A 13,496-nucleotide genomic window follows, 5' to 3' on the forward strand; every position below is an offset into this window, starting at 1 on the left:
GTAGATGTCACTCTTAACTTACTGTCCTTTATGACCCCATGTTCTAAACTATCAGCAGCTCATGACTTTATATCCTGAATATTTCGTAACTCCTTCATTCCATGTGTCCACAGTAATCTCCATGTCTTCCTCTGTGATTATTACAATACCCTCCAAGTACTCATTAGTTTCTAAGATTATATTTACAAGTCCAGTATTCCTGTCCCTGTCTAGACCTCTCCCCTTGATTGTGTGGGTGGGGTAAGCAGGTACTAGGAGTTTGACACAAGTGAGGCAGTTATGACAATAAGGGATGAGGTGTCACTTCCAAGAGAGGCCCATGGGGCAAGACATACGATGTTTCCAGAAAGGAGGCAGACCATCAGTCTAAATGTTAGGAAGAACAGAATACTTACTTCCAGCAACCACTGAGCTTGGAAGCGGATTCTCCCTGAAATGAGCCTGGCAGTAGCTGCAGCCCTCAGTGACAGCTTGATTGCTGCCTTGTGACAGATCCTTGAGCCACAGTGCCCAGAGGTTCCTGGACCGCATAAATTCCAAGATAACAATGTGTGCGGGTTTTTGTTTGTTTGTTTTGTTTGGACCAGGAGATGAACTCATGACCTTGGGCTTGCCAGGCAGGCAGGCACTTGTGCCACTGAGCTAAACCCCTTCATGGAGGTGCTGCATAACTTCCTTCTGTTGCTCTCTGGCTACCGGCAAGGCCACCCTGGTGCACGGTGGGGAGGGGTACAGACCGGACTGGACTGTGTAGCTACTTTCTTGTTTCTCCCTGGCCTGCAGAGCTGCCACTGGTACATAGAGGGCTGCGTACCTTCCTTCCGAGGCCTTCCTGGCTGGCTTATGTATGTTATTTTAGCTACTACATTCTGGTGGTGTTGTGTATCCATAGATAACTGAAACACTGTACTTTATGTCTGATGGGCTTTGCAGTACCAAGAGTTGAATTCAGAGCCTTTGCATTGCGCTATAGCTCTAGCCTTTGTATTTTTTGTTTTGAGAGAGGATCTTGCTAAATTGTACAAGCTGGCTTAGAACTTAAGGTTTTCTTTCCTTGGTCTCTCAAGTAGTGGGGATTACAGGTTTGTACCAACATGCCTGGCTAACAACCGATATTCATAGAGCTATAAATCTAATCTGTATAATATTCATAGAGCTATAAATCTAATCTATATAATATTGATAGAGCTATAAATCTAATCTATATAAGTTTCTCCCCTACCTAAAAAAAAGAAAACAAAGCGTCAAAGCTCCCCACTACCTGAGAAATTAAGGATAAACCCTTTCAGTGTGGCCCCTCTCTATCTTAACTTGTATCAATTCTTACTTGACATTGTAAGCCCTACTTATACTTTACCTCAGGCTGTTTTTTATTCTCATGCTTTAAAATTTCAACTATCTTCCCTTTTAAGGTATATTTCCTAATCCCAAACTATCCTCCAAACTGTACACAGTGTCCACTCTGTGTGCCGATAAAAATTTATACTTAAGAAGTTACTGTATTGCATGAGAATGACCAAGGGGTTTTCCTCTCTTCCCATACCAAAAGTTGCTTTAAGGTATGGACTGAGTTGTGTCTTCTTTGTGTCTCTGTCTCTAACATCTCAGTGTCTGGTACATAAATGTGTATGGAAGAGAATTTATAACTAATTCCATCAGGCATAACGAAATCACAAATTTCAAAGGTATATTTAAGGTCAGGGTAAATACTAAATCTTGTGAAATATATCGAATTATTACTGGCAGCTAGAAAAAGTATTAGTGAAGATAACAAACACAATAAAGTAAATACAATCTCCAGAAAAAAGGGGAAAGGTATTCCTAACAGCAGTAAATACCACAATAAAGAAAATTACAAGTTGGGAAAATACCACTAGATTAAACAATAAAAATAATGTTTAAGGGCTTCCGCTGTACAATCTTATGAACAGTAAAAGCCAAGCTGGAAAAAGTTAAGAAAGAAAAAAAAAAAAAGATGAGCAGAAACAGTTGGAGGTGGAGTTAAAGATTTTGAAAAGGAAGAATATTGGGTTATTCATTCATCTGAACTGAAGAATGATGTCTATTTTTGCCTACTGTGTTATTATCAGATAGGTGAAAACTCCTTGGAATTTAAAAAAAAATAATGAAAAACATGATGACATACCAAAAAGGTACAATTTGCTCATTATGATATTTTTTTCCTTTCCTTTCTTCATCTTTATTTATTAGGAAAAAGAAAAGATTTGTTAGAATGTTATTGTATACGGAATTTAAATTTATAGTTTCCTTCCTTCTTTACTGAAAATAAGGTACAACAGTTGTTTCCCCTGCATTATTGCTTAAAAATTTAAAAAATGTTTCTGTGTGCCTCCTAAATTTAAGTATTTTAATAACATCTTGTCCATTCTTATCCTAAAGAACTGCTAATAATGTCTAGGCATCTCCGGTAGAAAACACATTCCAGTGAAAATTACACTTTTGTTCTAGTTCTACCACTAAATAGCTTTGGGCAAATCACATAACATTAGAGAGCATCAGTTTTTGTTTTGTTTTTAATGCCATCAGGAGGTGGCTTTAAACATAAGGGGAATGAGTACACAGGCCCAGCGAAGTGAGAAGGTCATCGCATCCGAGTCCCTCTACCATTATATTACTACCTCATTGCTTGGTGTGTATTTAGTCATCCAAGTAGCCTGCAGCAGTAGTCTCAACTGTTGGTTGAAGATCATCCTCATCCGCACATACAGACTTTTGGTTCCCACCTGCAGAGAAACATCTCTGTGGGTTCACTATGTCCATGGATACAGCCGAGTTTCTGTATTTTTTTAAATAATAAAATATGACTGACATGTAACCAAGTTTGAGAAATATGGACTAATGAACTGATTAATTTTTTGTATTTTCTTTATCATTACTATTCAGATAAATGATTATAACTGTGGTCGTCTAATGATTACCTTGGAAGGTTGAAATCATGCTGTCTTTTAGGTGTTTAGCTGATTAGTTAGTATTGAGTTTATGTTTTGTCTTCCATGCATTGCTATATAGATAGATAGATAGATACAGATTATAGATATATATTCTTTAGCTCTTTTATTTTGTATAGTAAATTACTGATCACTTGAAAAATTTAGAACAAAGACCAGTATTATTCTGATAGATAATTCTTGATATTATTCTGATGACTTACTTTGTTTTGTTAATGGGAAGTCGATTATTACTGTCTTACAGATAATATATCCTTTTAATAAATTTGCCTTTCCTTTATTTAGTGTTATTCCTCTTTTAAAAGAGTCTGTTGGGATATTAATGCAGAGAACTCCTCCCATGTTGGAAAATACTTTGCCTCACTGCTATCAGAGGGTAAGTTTCAAAGCATCCAAACCATTGCATTATATGCTGTTTCCAAACTGTTAGGGTTTTCAGCTTTCATAAATATGGGTAGCATTGTGTATAATTTAGTATTTCTTCGAGGATTGAATGCTGACCATGAATGCCATTTATATAAGCCAGAATAAAATCACTGGAAAATAATGAACTTAGGAAAGAAAATTTAGCAGAAATTGCCTCATCCTAGAGATTGAGCAATTCTTTTGAAGTATAGAATATTTACAACAGATTAAATAATTTTTTATTCAACACAGATTTTTTTTGAGTACTCACTATGTAGCAGAAACTTTTCAAGTGTATTAGGGATGTAATGGCAAATGAAACAATATCTCTGTTCTCACAGAGTTGACAGCCTGGTGAAGAAACAGACAGAAAACAGTAAGTTGTTAAGTAAGAAAGTATCAGTGATAACCATTATCAAAGACATCAGACAGGCATTCTGATAGATTTGCATGGCTATCCTAAATTCACTGAAAAAGTCACAGTCAAAGAAACTGAAACTTTGATGAGAAAAGAAGCTAGCCATGTACAAATCTGGGTGAAGAATGGTCCAGGCAAAGGAAAACTGTAATGCAGACGTGCTCTGGAACTAATTTAGTGCATTTGGAGAATGAAAGAAAAGCCATTGTGACCGAAGAATAATGAAGAACAGGATAGCTTGATATTTTGAAGAGAAGCAGGGGCCAGATCAAATCGGTGTGGTCATGTTAAGAGTTAGGCTTAGATTTAACTGTAATTTAGTGGGAAGCTGTAGAAAGCTTTAAGACATTGAGAAAGTCATACTGTTTTTTTGTTTTTGTTCATTTGTTTTTGAGCCAGAGTCTCACCATGTAGTTTCAGTGTGCCTTGAATTCATAGTGATTCTTGATCCTTTTGCGTCAGCCTCCCAAGTGCTATGATTATAGACATATACCACCACAGCTGACTCACATCTTATGATTTTATTTCTTTTAACGTAGTTTAGTTTTAATTTAACTTACTTTACTTTCTCATTTAATTTTTGGCTTTTTGAGGCAAAGTCTCACTATGTGGCCCAGGCTTGCCTCAAATTTATGACAGTCCTCCTGTCTCAGCCTCCTCAGTGCTGCTTTGATTACAGTCTTACACCATTGCACAGAGCTATATTTTTATATTTTTAAAAGATTGTTTTCTCAGGCTGGGAATTTAGCTCAGTGGCATAAGCACCTGCCTTGCAAGTGTGTGGTCATGAGTTCAGTACCAATAAAAAAGAAAAAGACAAAAAAAAAAAGTTTGTTTTCTCCTTGTAAAGAATGAATTCTGCTTAAAAGTGTGGTCTCAAGGTATATCCATTTATCTAAAAGTGTCCAAAGTTTGTCCTTTATGGCAGAGTAGTACACCATTATATTTATAAACTACAATATTTTTACCCATTCATCTGGGCTGTTTTCAAGATTTAGCTGGTACAGATTGTTTTGCTATAACTATGGGTACATATATATTGCTGTGGTGTGGTGCTTTTAACTTACAAGAAGATAAGAAAGGGGACAGCTGGGTCATATGGAATGTCTAGTTTTAAATTTTTCGGGCATCTCCATACTGATTTGCATTGTGGTTGTACCAGTCTATACTTGCACCAATAGTTGGGAAGGGTTCCTTTTTCCCCACAGCTTTACCAGCATTTGAAGTGAGATGAAATTTCAGTGTTGTTTTAATTTGCATCTTTTAAATGACCAGTAAGTCAAAACAGTTTTTTCAAAAATAAATCAGACACACATGTGTAAATATTGCATTGTTTCTCTTGTGTGTAAAAGCAGAAGCAGAAATAAAGACCAAAATGAGTGACAGATGTGGGAAAGTAGGAAGAAAATTTTACAAGGGATACAAGGGAAGGGAAGGGAAAGCAAAAGGAAAAGAAAAAAAAAAACTTTTGTAGATAAAAGGAAGAATGGTTAAAGAAGGTGAGGGGATTAGGGAAAAGAAAAATCAAGACGTTACATACAAGTACAAATTCCCGTGATGAGTGTGATCATTATATATATTGAAAGAATACCAATAAAATTAATTAATTTTAAAAAATAACAAGTTCTAGGGAAAATGAAAACTGAGAAAATCAATTATAAAGCTCGAGAAAACTGGTGGCCTAAACTACGTTAGAGCAATGAAGTGGGAAATAAATATACCCTTGGGATATATTTTCAGAAGTAGATTATATTAGCAAGGGAAGTAGATTTTGTTGACATTGTGTAACCTCACGCTTTGGTAGATGGTAATGCCAGTTAAGACAGAGGCACTCAGATCAAGAGTTCTCTTCAGGATATGTTACAATTGAAATACTCATAAAACTTTAAATTTGCATGTGATTACCTTGGGAGAGGTTACAGACTTAATTCTGCTTTCATCTTCAGATTTAGAGTATAATGGGAAAGCTGGAATGAGAGTGGTCAGTAAGGGAGCTGGAAAATAGAAGAGTGTAGGATCACATAGTTGAAGAGAAAGCAAATAACTGCCAAATGTTTCTGTGGCAATCACATTGCAGGAGCAGGATATTAAAAAGTCAGTTCCCATAGGAATTATTCCTTAGTGGATATATTAGGATAGTTGCAAACATGTATTAGTATTAATTTTCTATGGAGAAAGGAAATCTTTTCCCGTCAGGTAGCTGCTTTACTAACAGTGGACCACTCCTTGAGAATGCCACTTAGGAAAATGTGGAGGGGTGATCAGTTGAGATTACTATGTCACCTGACATGGTAGATGGGCCTGTAATCCTAGCACTCAGGAGGCTGAAACAGAGGCCAATCTGGGCTACATGGCAAGACCTTGTTTCAAAACAACAAAAAATAAATCACTATCTGTTGTAGTCAGGGATTGTACAGAGAACAATTAGAATCAAGACATGGAGTTTATAATATTATTTTTATGTTGGTTACCCAGAGTTAACACAAAGACATGCATGAAATCTATCCACAAAGCTAAAGACATAGGATATTTAGCCAAGGGCCTTAATCCCACAGCAATGTCCCACATGAGTCCAGATGAAAACCCAGAGCTCATGACAATGCCTCCCATGAGTCCAGCTGGAGTTCTAGAGCCCACAAGAAGGACTCACACCGGTTTCTTTAACGGATCCGTGCTGGGAAGGCCTAAAGGCCAATGGTGGAAGCTACAAAGTCTATACCACCAAGGTGAAGGAGCTGTGCTGATAGGTTGAGGATTCTATGCTGGAGCCCAAGAAGTCACGTTCAAAACAAGACCAGGGCTATTCTGAAAGTCACCACAGCCATCCTCAGCAATGTGGAGGCCCTGAGCTCCTCTGATGATAAGCACAGTCAAGCACATGCCAGGAAGCCAACATGATGAGTTCATCCTGGAGACCAAGTAGCACAAGTCTTCCCCTCAGGAGCTAGGAAGCAATGCTCGATGTGAGGACCAGAGCTTCTCTAGGAGAACCTAACGGCTCAAACAGCAACTCGTACGAGAACTCTTAATGCCTCAACGCACCTGTCTTCTCTGTCTCCATGTCTCTATTTATGCTGGCAACTTTCCTCAGGTGAAACATCTATGCTCAGCACCATGGTGATTTAATTCCACTGGCGTTAAATTGACCACCAGTTTCCAATGCATAACACTGTCTTATCAGAACAACAGCCATAAAGAAATCATTATATTATCAGAGTCCTAAAAAAGGAAAATAAAGTCTACCTTGATCTCTTCCCAGTTTGTTTTTTTTAAATCGGTATGGGGGATTGAACTCACGACCACAGGTGCTTATGCCGCTGAGCTAAATCCCCAGCCCTTGCTTCCCAGTTTTTACCTTAAGTTTCCCATCGACTCTGTTAGCATTTATAGAAAACAATGACTGCATTTCTCTAATTCTGGTAAAAACAAGTATTTTTTGACAGATTGAAGATCAAACTGTGTTGTTAACTTCTCAAGTATATTACATGAAAATCAGAAAAATCTCAAAATTGAAAAAAATCTGTTCATTTGGTCCAGACTTTTGTACCTATTGCAAGAATCTCCACTATTATATATGGTTGATCATGCTACTTCTTAATGATTTCCAGTGACAGTAACTTTCCAGTGACAGTCATGGAGTATCATTTTTGCCTTCCTCTTGCCTTCCCCTTCCTCCTTCCCTTCATACCTCGCTCCTTCTTTCCCCTTCTCCCCTTTTTTCCTACTTTTTTGATGCCAGTGGTTGAACCAGGACCTTGCACATTTTCGGCCATTGAGCTACACTCTAGTCCTTTCTTTTTTTATACTGCTGTAATTGTATAAAGATCTTTTCATATTGATCTTTCTTTTCAACTTCTTAGAATTGATTTTAATTCAGTTTCTCCAGGTGTATAAAGAGATGCTGAACAATAGCAGTGGTTTGGGCATCTTCACCTTTTTCCTGATCCTCAAGAGAATTCATTTTAAGACTTTGTTCTTAAATTCTTTCTATAGGTTTGTAGTAGGTAACCACTGTTAAAGGGATATCCTTCTAATCATAAGTATAAATTATTATCATTGTAATACATTTAATGAAATGTCTGTTTTCTTTTACTTCATTAACTGTGGAATCACTGATTTTCTGATATTAAACCATTCTTCCCCTCCTAAGATAAACCCAACTTAATAATTAGATTTTATGACTAATGACTTACATTATTGGATTTAACTTACTTCATTCATGAGAGAAATTGGCTTATAATTTATTATCTGTCTGCTATGAGAGTCAATATAAGGTAGCAGTTGTTGTTTTCTGAAAAAAATTGTAACAGTCATATCGCCTTGAAAAATTTTCTTCCCTACACCTAGAATTTCTTGGAAAGAGTTTGGTGACCAATTCAGTTTTTAACGTTACTTCCACTTTCACATTTTCTTTACTTTTTCTTAGCGAACTTCTTGTATTTCCAGAAATGTATCCATTCAATGTAGATTTTCAAAATTATGATGTTATTAATTTAATAAATATTGCTATTTATTACGTACTTACTTGGGTCAGGTAATGTTTTAGGTATTAAAAATTGAAAGTCAAAGTAAATCCTGGATCTTGCTAGGTTTGAATTCTGCTGGAATAGACAATAAGCAGTTTAAGAACAGGTTGAGTGTCCCTTATCTAAAATCCTTGGAATGGAGTGGTGTTTTGGAGTGGATTTTTTTAGATTTTGTAATACTTACTCTATATAATAGATCTTGAGTGTGGGGCCAAAGTCTAACAATACAATTCATTAATGTTTCTTACACTTTGTACACATAGGTACACATAGGCTAAAGGTAATTTTTATAGTATTTTTGGTGCACCTGACTTGCAGCCCATCACTTTTCAGATTAGGGATGTTTAACGTGTAATATGAGTAATGCATGCATGCTGTGTAGTGTTATGTGCCAGACACAAGAAAGGCTTACCGAGAAGTTGACTTTAAAGACTCAAAAAGATGAACTATGTAGAAACATAGAGAGAATACTTTGTTAGGCAGAGGGACTAGCAAGTACCCTGAGAGAATGTGCCTGGTTTCTAAAAGAATGGAGAAGAGCCTTGAAGAGCTGATGAAAGGGCAAGAAAGGAAGAAGAGGAAGAGATGAGGTAAATAAGAACAAAAGGGACCCCATGACATGCACATCATTGTAAAAGTGTTTGAACGCAGGGCAAGACAAGAATCCATTGGAGGAATGCGATGAGAGGAATGGTAGCATCTGACCCAAACTAATGGGCTGTCCCCTGGGGTACTCTTTTGAAAATAGATGGAAGAGGTGCAAAGCTAAAATTAGAACAGTTAATGAGTTATTACCATAATAACTCAGACTAGAGATACATTAGACTACTTTTGGATTAGGCTGATCACAGTGGAGGTCCCAGTGAGATTGATTGATTCTTCCTAGTTGTAATATTTTGTACATTCATATATTGATTGATGCATTCAGAATTGTTCATAGGGCTCCTATAATATTTATAGGATTCCCATTTATGGTTTTAAAATCTGTTGTGTCTTGTCATAGCGTCACCTGGCAAATGAGTATTCTGTTGGTATCTGTCGATTCATATATTCTCCTCCCTATGTTTACCCAGAGGGTAGGTTACATGTTTATGGATACGTTGCATAATGATTGAAGGAGTGGGCACTTCACACTTCACTTGGTTTTGATGAAAATGTCTCCCCTTTGTTTTCCAGGTGCAGGAGTTACAGGGAGTTTACAGTTTACAAGAACAACACTTCTGGACCTTATGTTCTGATGTTTATGTTGGGACTGTAAAATTAGTAGTAGCACCTGATGCTGATGCTAGGTGGATTTTAAGCCAAACACATAATATATTTACTCAGGTATGATTTTGTTACTGATTTCTTTTGAGTCTTAAAATTTATTGAATCAGCTACTTCTAAAAATATTATTCATTATGCTAAATACACAGGCTACTGAACTATAAGGAAAGCACAACACTACTTTTTTCCTCTATTGTCAAATTTGAAAGATCTTTACGTTAGTCTGTATTCTTACGGAACTAAGTTCAAATTTACTCATTATACTGATCTGATTTTTTTCAAGAAAAATTAGTCCTTTACTTCCTCCTGTATAAGAATGATAGATGCTGATTGAAGCAAAGAATTCTAAAATAGGTTTTGGAATTAGAGTAATACTTCATTGGTGGGTTTAGCTGAAAATCAACTGTTAAGTTTTTTGTGATAGTTACCTTCTGTGTGATTTAATAGTCATGCCAGGTGTGGTTTTGCACGCCTGTAATTCCAGCACTTGGGAGGCTGAGGCAGGTTGATTGTCCTGAGTATGATAATGAAATTGTGTTTTACAGAAGAATGTTAGGTGATTCATGTTAATGATTCAGTGGTAAAATATCAGGATGTCTTAATTAATTTACAAATATTTCAATAAAAATAAAGTTTATAAATATGTATATATAGAGGTAAAACAAATGTAGCAAAATATTAATTGTTAGTATATACAGATGAGTATTTTTGTCCTATTCTTTTGACTCAAGAAATTTTCAAAATAACTTAAAAACAAAAAAGTAGTGGCTTCTTATTGCAACCAGGACAAAGTCCAGTCTTTCTAGCATAGTCCAGTTAAGTTTCCAGATCATTGTTCTGCTTTTTGGTGCCATATATTTGATTACTTGTGAACTATCAGACTGTCCACTTTTCTGTGTGGGCAAAGCTCTAGTTTACATAGTGTCCGATTCATTTGTGCTCTTTTTCTTTGAGGCCTAAAGGTCTCTGTCTGGGTCGGGTTGGTCTCTCTCTCTCCCCGCCTCCCTCCCTTTCCGTCTGTTTTGTCTGTCTGTCTCCCCCTCCCTCCATGCTTTCCTCCCTCCTCCATTCTAGTCATCAAATCTTCAGATGTGGATGACAGAACATAGTTTATAGTTAGATTCAAGATATTAGCATAGGGTAATCTGTTTTGTTTAACAAAGGGACATGTATGAATAAGTTCCTTGAGTAAATTAATGAAATAATCCTTTGTATAATTAGGAGTTATTCTAATCCTAATGTTCTGTGCCATCAAGATCTGCATGCAGGAATACTCCAGAATTCTGGCAACTAGGTTTCTTTCTTAACAGACACTATGTAGAAGCCAGTATTACTGTAACTTTCCTGATGCAGCATATAAGAGCTCCCTAGGTAGGTCTAAATCCTTCTTCTACATCTTTCTGTTGTAGGGGTAAGTAGACATGCAGATAAATAATTACCTATTTATTACCATTTCCAGATCATTTTTCTCTTCTTTACCATGATGATAACATGTTCTTCCATCCTAGTAATTTGAGTTTCTGTTGCCCTCTGGAATACCACAGGCAGTGTTGGCAAGATATAGGTATTACTTGTTTTTCTTTTAAGACAAAAGATTTTAATGTTCGAGTTGTTCTTTCTAAACTTCAGAATTGAGGTTTAATTGCATTGTTGGCACTTAGCAATAAATTAGTGGGTTTTGGGTTGCCGCTTGGGCTTCCTCTGTAAGTGGTTCACCTTTCCTGTCCCAGACTCGCCTAATATGTTTGCAGAGTCACCATTTTCTATCTGAAGTGCGGTGCTGTTTCTAGGCTGAGAAGTGTGCAAGCAGATGCTTCTGCGGAGGAACTGCCCAAGTCATAGTTGAAGTAGGTAGATGGAGGTTCCTCTGTAACCTTAGAAATCTTGGCTTTTATGATGGTTGAAGTCACAAATTTATTCAGCTGCTTCTTTGGTTTTAGAAACCACAATTAAGCTTGAATAAGCTTTGAAAAATATTTTAAGCCTTTTTATCACCCAAAGTCATGGCAGTTTTGTTTATTTCATTCCTTTTAGAAAATCATAGATTCCTATTAGGCTTACAAAAAGGATAGTTCAACACATTTTTCCCTTGGGGCACCCCACTAATGACTTTGAGTTTATATTTAATGATTCTATAGATATTTTACAGTTTTTTTAGTTCTCATATATGTAAAATTGAAATTTTTTTATTGGTTTTTCTTTTCTGCTTGTACCTAGTAAAGCATTTTCTTATTGTATGAGCATGTATCAAGGCTTTTGTAGCATTTTCATTTGATTTCATGAAACGTAAGTTTTAAAAAATTTTCAATTCTACCATATTCTTAAATTTCACTGCTCAAAAAATAAAATGCAAATTGTTCTATTTTTAAGAAGAAATCATACCAATGCCTTAGATATGTTTATTGTAGAAAGATTTAAAATACTGATGGTTCTAACAATCAGTAATATTATACATTTTGTTTGTTACATTAATAATCTTCCTTGTTTTCTTTTGAGAGAGGGTCTTATGTTGTTCAGCCCAGGCTTGAACTTGCTGTTTAGCCCACACTGACCTCAAACTCACAATCCTCGTGCTGCAGCCTCCCAAGTGCTGGGATTACAGCAGTACCCCAACACCCCTAGCTTGGTATCTTTCTTATAGCTGATCCTAAGTCATAGTTTAAGTAATCGCTTTTAGTTAAATAATATGTGAAAAAAGGGCCCAGAGGTAGAACCATTTGCCCAGCATGCCCAAGTCCTCAAGTTCTATCCCCAGAACTTGCAGTGGGGATATATATATATATATATATATATATATATATATATATATATATACACACACACACATACATACATTACATACCCTTTTCCATATTTTCCCCACTCTTTTCATTTTCTCCCCTCTTGTAAAGCCTTTTTAATCTTTTGTAAGTGCTGATTTTACTTGTAGGCTCTACAGACTTTTGCTTATCCATCTTTTCCTTAGCTTTCTTCATCCATGTACTTAAGTCCACCAGAAATCAGCCTCATCAGGAGACGGGCCGATCCTTACAGATGTAAGGCTAGCACTTCCCTAGGTTAGTTATTTTTAAATGAATCCAAGTGGTTATTTGTTCATGGGTTGGTGGTAATGGTAGAAGTTACAGTAGTAGCAATAGTAACAACAAGCTAGAATATGGTAAGAGCCCACAACTTGCCAGGCACTGTGAAAGGTACTTAACATATTATTTGGGCCTTGCAAGACAGTTTACAGAAAATGACATGCAAACCCATGTTACTGTTCATGACTTAGAATTTGTCATATCCATCAACCATTTTGCTAACAATAAAATGTTTTACGTGTCAGACAGTTTTTGAAGCGTTCATTTGAGAGGAATAAAGATTAATACATAGTTTAGGCATTTAAAGTAGAAAATCTCTATGACTTTTGTTAGGTAGAGAATGCAAGTAAACCAGTAATGCTTTATAGTCATATTCCTGTTTACTTTTCTAACTTTTTTACTTCTCTTTTGTTTTCCTTTCCACAACAATGAATATTTGTTGAAGATATTCTAGGACTGTGGCACTAAGTTGGCATTTACTTTAGGAGTGTAGAAGTGTTCAAAGTAACAAGTTTTCACAGTCTAAGGACCATGATTCAGCCAGCCTCTGATTACTGGTGTCATTCCAGTGGTAAAATATTTGATGGAACCAAACAGTTTTCATCTGGTAGCACATCTGTCATGTCTTTGTGGTATGAGTAAATTATAGACAGCCTATTTTGCATTTGGAGAGTGAGTGCTTTACCATAAGGTTCTTTGGAAATTATACTTTCCTGGCTACTTTGAAGGAAATTGTGAGAGGAAAATGGAAAGCTAGGGAACTTGGGGCTGTCCCCATTGGAACAGATGGAGGAAGCAAAATGGCTTTTGTTGTTGTTAGGTTGAGCTTTGG

General features: G+C 36.4%; 1 protein-coding gene across 1 annotated transcript in view; it reads left to right on the forward strand.

Moving 5' to 3' along the window:
* Positions 1-13,496, forward strand: part of Slc30a7 (solute carrier family 30 member 7) — a 76,524-nt gene that overhangs the window by 53,312 nt on the left and 9,716 nt on the right. The window contains exons 9-10 of the mRNA XM_003479176.5: positions 3,255-3,345; positions 9,495-9,644. Coding sequence (XP_003479224.2) covers positions 3,255-3,345; positions 9,495-9,644 — 241 coding nt within the window. The remainder of the gene's footprint in view (positions 1-3,254; positions 3,346-9,494; positions 9,645-13,496) is intronic.

This window comes from Cavia porcellus, unplaced genomic scaffold (assembly GCF_034190915.1).
Source record: "Cavia porcellus strain 051 isolate PalLab524CR breed Dunkin Hartley unplaced genomic scaffold, mCavPor4.1 scaffold_1, whole genome shotgun sequence".
NCBI classification, from domain to species: domain Eukaryota; kingdom Metazoa; phylum Chordata; class Mammalia; order Rodentia; family Caviidae; genus Cavia; species Cavia porcellus.